We start from the raw sequence: 8,644 nt of genomic DNA on the forward strand, positions 1-8,644 counted from the left end.
AGCATGCTCTCAAACCTGCTAGAGACCAGGCAGGACCCTGACCCGAGATCACGCACACACAGCGACATGTGAGGTCGCTCGGAGACACTGAGGGGTGGGCGCAGGGAGGGGACAGAGGGCCAGAAGAGCTCGGGGTCCAAGAGGAGGACTTCGAGAATGAAGGATGTTCAAAGAGGAGAAAAGATGAGAAGAGGCTCACCCGAAAGGAAAGAAAGGCAAAATTTTTAATTGCCTGTCAAATTAGCAAACATTAAAATAAAAAGTATAGAGTTTAGTGTTGGCGGCAGTGCTGGCAAACGGGCTTCTCTACGTGTAGTGATTGTGTAAACCAAGTCATCCTCGGTGGAGGGCAATTTGGCAGCCTGCATTAAAAGCCCTAAAAAGCAGCTGTCGAAAATGACAAAACATACTCACTGACATGGAAAGAATTAAAACATAATGTTAGATTTCCTTTTAAAAGCAAATTACAAAAGCGGGTGTGCGACAGGGGGCCCCTGTTGTAAAATGAGCGGACTTGTGTACTCCAGGTGGCCGTCCCCAGGTCAGCCTCAGGCATGCTCCTTAGACCACGACAGAAAGAATAAGATGGAGCTAACTATCAGTATGAAGCTCTGTACCTCCTAGATGTTCAATACATAACCATTTAACTCGGTCTTCTTTAAGGCGACATAGTTTCTGAATCATAAAAGAAATGGAAGCTTCTGAATAAGAGAACCATATAATAGTGGTCACGTGGCAGGTCAAATTCAAAGCCAGGGAAGGCGATGCTTCTGAATTCATTAGGATTCTGGAAAACCTTTCATAAAGCTTAAATGCAAATATAAATACTTTAAATTATTACAAAGTTCGGCCAGTTCTGAAGAACATGCCTATTTTGATTGACTAAGAAATCCAACTTGAAATTTTGCGTCACCTCTTCCCCAGTAAATTCTGAAGGACTTGGATGACTTTGTCAGTCCTTATTCTAGGGCATCGAGATCCAAATAGCAGCTTGTCGACGTCATTGAGACGGGCATTTTTCCTCCTGTAATTTTTAAGGTATTTCAAGAACTATCTCATTTGAAATAGAGAAAATGAGGCCTACTCTGCAAAAGAGTTAAGTTTCCTATCACGTACTGAAAGATCAATAAACATTAGGTTCGGTTTGATCAAATTATGGAACCATGCAATACGTGTGTTTGGGATTTTTGCTGATCTTAGCTAAGGGGAGGAAGAGCCACCACTGTCGCCTCCGAGACTGCACCTGAGTGTTGTCTTGTGACATAAACATCCACAAGTATCAGAAAAACACGCAGGCTGGGCGCGGCCGATAACGCATGCTATGAGCAATGGTGAATCCCAGCTGAAAAGCAGACAGAGTGACCTGGGACCATCAGAAGGATCGACCGCCCTTAAATCTGAGGATCAGGACAACCAGGTGTTTTCATGGTTGCAACCCAGTGCTGCTGCCTCTGAGGCGTGGCCGGCAGGTAGGGAAGGAGATGTGGCCAGCAGATGGGGAAGGAGATGTGCAGAAGCACCAGGTCCTGGTGGGCTGTTTCTGTAGACCTCAGGTGTCCAGGAAAAAATGTCACATCACACAAGAGGGCATAGAATGAAATAAAGTCTTCTTCTCCACCTCTGTCCTCGGTCTATCCCCTCAGAAACAGTCCCTACCCAATGGCTTTTGATGTTCCTTCCTGGTTAACAGGTATATGTTTTCATGGCCAATAAAGATCGACCGCACACCAGTAAGACGTATAGTAAAATCCCACCAGAATACATATGAAATCTCAAAGGAGAAGTATGAAAATTCACTGCCTAAAGAATCCAGCTGCTCAAGTGAGGGTCTTTAGAAGAGCACATTCAGAACATGTATTCCAGACTTAAGTGACATGCAAGCGACTCTGAGCTGTTCTCTGAGTTCACACTCCAGAGTCACCGTGTGGCTTTAAGAAAGTTATCTACTCTTTCTGTGCCTCCGTGTAGCCACCTGCACAGTGGGTCCCGACACCCCCTGCTTCCGGGGTGCACCTCGGCGTGCGCTTAACATCAGCCAGAAGCCCCCTGGGTTCTGACGAAGTGTGAGGGTAACTTCTGTGAGCTCACCGGCCGAGGCGGGTGTCACTGCAGTCTGACGAACGTCCTATTTAAAGATGGACTCTTTGTATTTCAACCCAATAATGACTTAGCATTTACAATTCATACCAGGATTGCTGAGGACTTTATAAACATTGCCTAAATGGCTCCTTAAAATGGCCAGAGCCTTACTTGAAACTAATTAAAATTGAAAAAAAAAAAAGGACAGATCCGGCAGTGAAGTGGGGAGAGAGGGTGCCTGCAGGAATGGTAAGCACGTCCTGCCGAGCAGAGCAGCGGGCACACACAGGACGGTGTCTACGTGATGGGGACTCTGTAGCCGCGGCCTCTCCTGCTCCTCCTCACGTCCACCTTTGAGTTCCTTTGTCCCATCAGACGATCAGACAGGGTCCTTAAGGGTGCGTGTGCAGCAGGAAGGGCGAATGCCCCAGATGCCACGTTATGTCAGCTTCCAAAAGCCAGAAGCTAAGCCCGCGGATGCTTGGGGTGTCCCATCCCATGGCACACGGCGTCAGAAGCAGGAATCGTGCGGGTTTACAAACTTCGCTGGCACCTCTCCTAGCCGGCAATGCAGGTACGTCCCCGCAGAGGCTCTACCTGGCCCTGCCACTGCCTACCAAATCACCCCCTTGGTCCTCCCTTTGTCCCTGTGTCCCCTCCTTACGGGACAGTGATAGCACAGAACTCACGGGGCTATTTTTAAGGTTAAACACCTATCAGGAGTTTACCCCGGGAACAGGGCCTGGTATGCCCTTAAGCCTGAGTCAGTGTTATGAGAGAGGCTTCGTCCCACCCAGGCGGGAAGAGAATTCTTTGTGCTTCCAGAATCACCTTCCTGAACTCTTTTCTTTAGAGGCCCTCATTTGTCCTCCTTATGTGGGGCACATACTGAAGAGATTAAGAGTTTTGAACCAACAATACAGACCTAGGCTCTGCTCCCCAGTCCACCTTTGATGAGCCAGGAGACGTCAGACAAGTCGGTTAACCTCTCTCTAACACTCGGTTCTAGGTCTCTATCATGGGAGCAACAGTATCTTTCTCAGGAACACGGTGCTTCCTCAGTGCCACTATCCCTCCCCCACCTGTTGCCGCGGGGACCGCAGCTGGGATGGTGTTTACGGGGCCCAGGGGAAATGATGGGAAGTAACGCTTATCTGCACATCGAAGTTTCAAAGGCCTTGCAAATAGATTGCACGCACTCTAGAACCTGCTCCTAAGGTGAGGTCACAGGGCCAGCGGGTCACCTGCTCGCTGAGAGCTCCTTTGAAATGCATCTGAGACTGCGTCTGACGCCCAGACCCGGACCCTCTGACTGGGCCTCTGCATTCCAACATTCCCCGAGACTCACGTACACATCGACACTGAGAATCGCTGTTCCAGAGTGTAGCCTCCAAGCCAAGGCTGCCCGCCATTTTCTTGCCATGTAACCGGGGGCATGTAATGTAATCTAAGCCTCAGTTTCCCTAAATGTAACTTGGGGCCAAATGCATCACCTACCTCATGGGGTGGCATGAGGTTAACACAGATAGTCCAGGTAAAGCTTTTAGTACAGAGTCTGGCGCAGAAGAAACTCTGGCAATTCAGATTGTACGTTTAGATAACTTAGCAATTTAGATAACGTTTTCTCAAGGGATCTTTACAGGAATCCTGTCCCATGTCAGAACAGGTATTATGATCTTCATTTCATAGGGGGCCTACTGAGACTCGGGAGTTCACGGGACCTGCTCAGGTGGAGGGGAGCGGATGGAGGCAGGATTTGAAACCCCAAGCATGTGTGTGGATGTCCCGGCAGGAGAGTGAGGCTAACCTCATCCCTTTGCCTAAAGCGCAGTCTGTCTGGGGACATCTTGGATGGAGTCACAGCTGCAGCAAAGGGGCGCCTGTCCTGTCCAGCCAATCAGAGCAGTTGTATCGACCCTGTAAACAGCCAGCTGGTGTCCCTTGCCACAGCCAGGTCACCTGAGCTAGATTAGAACCTAGCTTTTTCTGATCCTAAAGTTGTCTTTCTCTCAGGTCCCAGTTCATCTGCTTCAGGTTTGGTTAATCCTAGTGAAGGACCAGAGTAATTCCTTCCCTTAAAAGCCCTTAAGGGAACATCTGTCTTGTGGTTTAGATACCTGGAGAAGGTCATGACCGGCATGATTGCGTAGCATGTGTTTTCAGTAGTTTCTATCAGAGATGAGAACAGCTTTTAACCAGAGGTCGTTGGAAGCAGGGGTGCCTCTGGCCCCTCAGCGAGGGCATCTGCGGACCCCAGGAACGACTGGGCGTTCTCGGCTCTGCAGGTGAGGCCTCTGCCTTGGGCGTGGCCTTGAACCAGCAGGCATCTCTGGTGGACCCGTGCGAGCCCCAGGGGCTCGGGATCAGGCTGGACAGCTCTGAGCTGCTCTCTAAACGGCCCTTGAATTTGGGCCTTCCGGTCGCCAGCCTCCGCAGAGAGGGGTTTATAATTATGTTTTTTCAGACCGCTTAATGCTTTGTTATAAAATGAAAGGGAAAATAAATCTCTAGAGGAAATGGGCTGGGAAGTAATCCTGTGGTGGCCTGGTGGCCTCGGGGAATACCCTGGTGGTGACGTTGATGGCAGTGTCAGACTGGCTCCTTCTCTCCGTCTGGCTCACACGCTGCCTGGCGTCCATGCTTGGGAGTTGCTTGTCAGAGGTCATGTCATTCTGGGACTTGGAGAGTTCTAGAAAACAAATACAAGGAAGGACAGGTGGGCGCCCACAGCTTTGCCGAGACCTGCGGGAGCCCTCCTTGGGGACACCCGCAGCCCATGAGGAGCGGCCCAGGGTCCCATGAGGGCGAGTTTATGGAGGGTGGAGGATAGCACGTGTCCGGCGCCAAGCTCCAGGCCCCAGGGGAGCACAGATGCACCAGGGAGCCCCCAAATGCTGCGTGCCGGGCGGGGGACCCACTGGGCAGGCAGGAGAGCTGGATTCCGAAAAGTGACTGTGTGGCCACACGGCTCTGCAGGCTGACAGCCACCGCCAGGGCGGGAGTTCCAGAGACACCTCCTGGCCCAGGCTGCTCTGCCTTATCGGCCCCACAGCATGATGCACCATTGTCAAACGCAGAGAAGGTGGCCTAACAAACCAACTGGCTCTCAGGGGCTCTTTACACAGATTTGATAACTAAATACCACTTCTCGTGACTCTTCAAAGAGAAGTCTCCTTATAACTATTTCGGTAAACAAAACCGGAAAAGACGACTTTAAATCGTGTTGGTTTTGCAGTATGACCGTGGTCTAGAACAAAGATGAATCAAGTGAGAAGGAACCCATACACAGCAGTGAGAACCACCTCAAAGGTGATGTCGTTCCCCCCAAATTCTGTCTCTTTTCACGAGGGCCTTGTCACTCTCAAATGACGACCTTGAAACTGTCTTTAGAGCAGCACTGTCCAATAGAGACATAATGCGGCTCATGTCATTTCAAATTTTCGAGTAGGCACATTTAAAAAAATAAAAAGAAAAGCTAAATTAAGTTTAATACTATATGTCATTTAATGAACTATGTCCAAAATATTGCTAAAATACATATTTGATATTGAAATTATTAATAAAAATTTTAACTTATTTTTTAACACTAAGTTTCCAGAATCTGGTGTGTATTTTACTCTTACTTCTGGCCCGCCATATTTCAGGAGCCATTTGTGGTTGGGGGGGCTACCACGATCCCAGAGCACCCCTCTGTCTTCTGATCCCTCCCTTGAGATATTCCTGTGAGAACCCTTATTCTTTGCTAGTTATTAGGTGTCCTGCACACACCACCCAGGGCAGGCCACACATCATCTAGGGCAGCGGTCCCCAACCTTTGTGGCACCAGGGACCGATGCTCCTGTGAGCATCTAACGCCTGATGATCTGAGGTGGAGCTGAGGCGGTGACGCTGGCGCTGGGGAGCGGCTGCAAACACAGATGAAGCTTCGCTCACTAGCCCTCTGCTCACCTCCCGGTTCCTGACAGGCCATGGACCAGTACCGGTCTAAGGCTCAGGGGTTGGGAACCCCGATCTAGAGGAGGTCCAGCCCATGCCCCCGAAGTCCCGGGATGTTCGCCCTCCCTACCAGGACGTGTGGGGCCTCTCCTCTCTGACGGCAGTGCCATCCGCACTCTCAAGGCTACCACCCACAAACTTTGGGGGCACCTTCCTACACCCAGCAGCTAGAAAGGTTCTAGCACCTCCGAGGCCCTCAAAGTCCACAATATCCACGAACTCCTCATACAGCCAAACCCCAGCCTGGGCTTCGAGAGGTGTGACAGGCCCCAGGAGATGTCCCCCAGGCGTCACTCACCCCAGAGCTGTGCCTTCACCTGATGAATTTATGTTCACAGACTGGGGTGGGCTGGAGGCAGCCTCCCCAAGCTATTCAGGTTCTAACAAGGAGGCTTATAATCGCGATTATCGGTTGAAAAGGAAAAGAACAGAGAGAAGCACAGGACGGTCCTGAAGCGAGAATTGCTGGTCCTCACCCCCCACCCTCCCAAGGGGGCTGCTGTGCCGAAATCTCCCCGAAAAGCAGCAATAAGAAAAAGGGCTGGATTAACTCACTCCTTCCGGCTGGACTATCCTCACCGAGCAACACCAGAGGTCATAGTTCTGGGGCAGCTTCTGAAACTGCCATTCCCTACAGACCCCAGGCGCCACCAGAATGAGGCTGTCCTCCCGCCCACTTCTGTAAGAAACAGGTGGCCCAAAACATCAAGAGAGACACGTGCAAAATGGCTCAAGACCTGAAGAGACATGACCAGCCCCCGCCAGGTGCTGAGTCAGGATGCAGGGTGTGTGCAGTCACTTGCCAGCCCCACGGCACTAGCGGGAAGCACCAGGGAAGGTCTTGAGCTGACAGTTGTTCCCAGGGGCCCAGAAAGTAGGGGTTTTCCAGCCCTGCCTCTGGGCTGAGGGTTCTGTGTCCTGTGAAGTACCCAGACTTGGACAAGTGGCAGTGGGGACCCAGGCTGGGGGGTTTCAGCCGTGAGACGAGATGAAACTTGCATCCTGCCTCTCTGGGGTCCTGACTGAGGGATGGCGAGGTCAGAGTTAACGCTGAGGTGTGATCCAGAACGGCATTGTTGGGAGTTAATCACACAAGAGGCCGTGTGTCTAGACAGAGCCAAGGAGAAGGTTCCCACCGGTGTCAGCGGGAGAAGAGCCAGCTGCTCAGAGAGCAGGCGGCTGCTACAGTCTGTGTCCCAGGCTGATGCCCACAGAGGATAGGTGTCATCCCAGAGCCCAGCTGAGTGACAGGGGTGATTTTAAACCTCCAAGCTCTATTAGCAAACGGGCCAAGAAATTCAGCTGCTCCCTCCTTCTGAAGAAGAGGAGGACAGACTGTCACATGGCGCAGTCACCTCTCTGCTTATCTGAAAAGCAGCTTTGACTTTGATTGTCTTCATGTGACAGCTTCGAAGAGCTAGTGGGGACCACAGAGGACTAATTAAAATCAAATGGCAAGGTTGTTCCAGATACAACACTGAGCACTCCCGCATGCAGTTGCAGAGGAAGGGATGATGAATGGGAGCAGTGACAGACGACGCCCGAGACCCTGGCCCCTTGGGGGTCTTTTCCACATGCCTGGACAGCTCCAGGAGGCCTGACATGGGGGCTGTTCTCTGGGACTTGCATGTGCAGATAAACAGGAAAACATCTCTGAGCAGAAAGAACACTCTAAGAGCAATATTTCTGATTCCATGAATCTGCAAATCCCAAGATTACTGCTAACTGAAGAAAATAGATTTACCGAGGAAAAAAGGAAAACAGACAAGTAATTTCATACAAATGACAGGTACGGGGCCCCGCCTGGCCTGAACGGTTCTGGTTTTTGAGTCATTGGAACCGTGTTCTGTTTTCTGTGTTGGTCCTTGGGAGGGGCTGGGAGGGGTGCCAGGGCGAGCTGTGAGCTGCCAGCCCCAGTGCACTGACCGGGGTGGGTTTGCGCAGGAGTGGCGGGAAACGGAGCCAGCCCGGCAAACCGAAGGGTGTCTCCTGGTCCCCAGGGACCCAGAGGCCTACTCTGGGGCTGGAAAGATGAAGGGCTGGGGGCTCTGGCTTTTGTGGAGACAGAGAGGGGTTCAGCCGGCCTGGGTTGGGAGGTGGGCGGGGTGGGGAGGGGACAAACACAGGGAGGGACATCCACTTACTTTTCATGTGGGTGGTAACAGACAGAAACAAATTTTCCACGGACTTATTAAATCCTTTAAGCTGACCAAGTTCCTGTAACTAAAACAGAGACAGGAGTAGAGAGCGAGAGTTACGTTTGACGGCCGTGTTCATCCCAGCAGCCTCCAGGCCGCCAACCCCCAAACACCGGCAGGCAGGTGCAGGTGTGTGTGCGGGCGTGTCCGGAGCGGAGACACGCTGTCCTCTCAAGGGGCAGCTGTCCTCTTTACTCAGCTTTCTCCTCTGAGTTTCGACGCCCGCATTAAAGGCAGGCTTTGTCAGGGGTATGACTGCCTCTTAGAAATGGTGACTGACATTTCATCAGCTCGAAGATGGTACTCGAGTAAATGACTGTTTCTTTAACCTCCTTCTCGTACGACCCCGCCCCAGCCCCGTGCAGAGAGGA

At 51.4% G+C, this 8,644-nt stretch overlaps 1 protein-coding gene across 2 annotated transcripts in view; it reads right to left on the bottom strand.

The window, feature by feature from the left end:
- The window catches only part of SYTL3 (synaptotagmin like 3), an 83,892-nt gene that overhangs the window by 25,510 nt on the left and 49,738 nt on the right, over positions 1-8,644 (bottom strand). Inside the window, exons 8-9 of one of the 2 annotated variants that reach the window (XM_011376302.2) lie at positions 8,220-8,298; positions 4,644-4,768 (exon numbers count right to left, since the gene is read on the bottom strand). In XM_011376302.2, coding sequence (XP_011374604.1) covers positions 4,644-4,768; positions 8,220-8,298 — 204 coding nt within the window. Of the gene's footprint in view, positions 1-4,643; positions 4,769-8,215; positions 8,299-8,644 lie in introns of those variants that run through there. The other variant, XM_023521108.1, reaches the window with a different exon arrangement.

This window comes from Pteropus vampyrus, unplaced genomic scaffold (assembly GCF_000151845.1).
Source record: "Pteropus vampyrus isolate Shadow unplaced genomic scaffold, Pvam_2.0 Scaffold292, whole genome shotgun sequence".
Taxonomy (NCBI): Eukaryota; Metazoa; Chordata; class Mammalia; order Chiroptera; family Pteropodidae; genus Pteropus; species Pteropus vampyrus.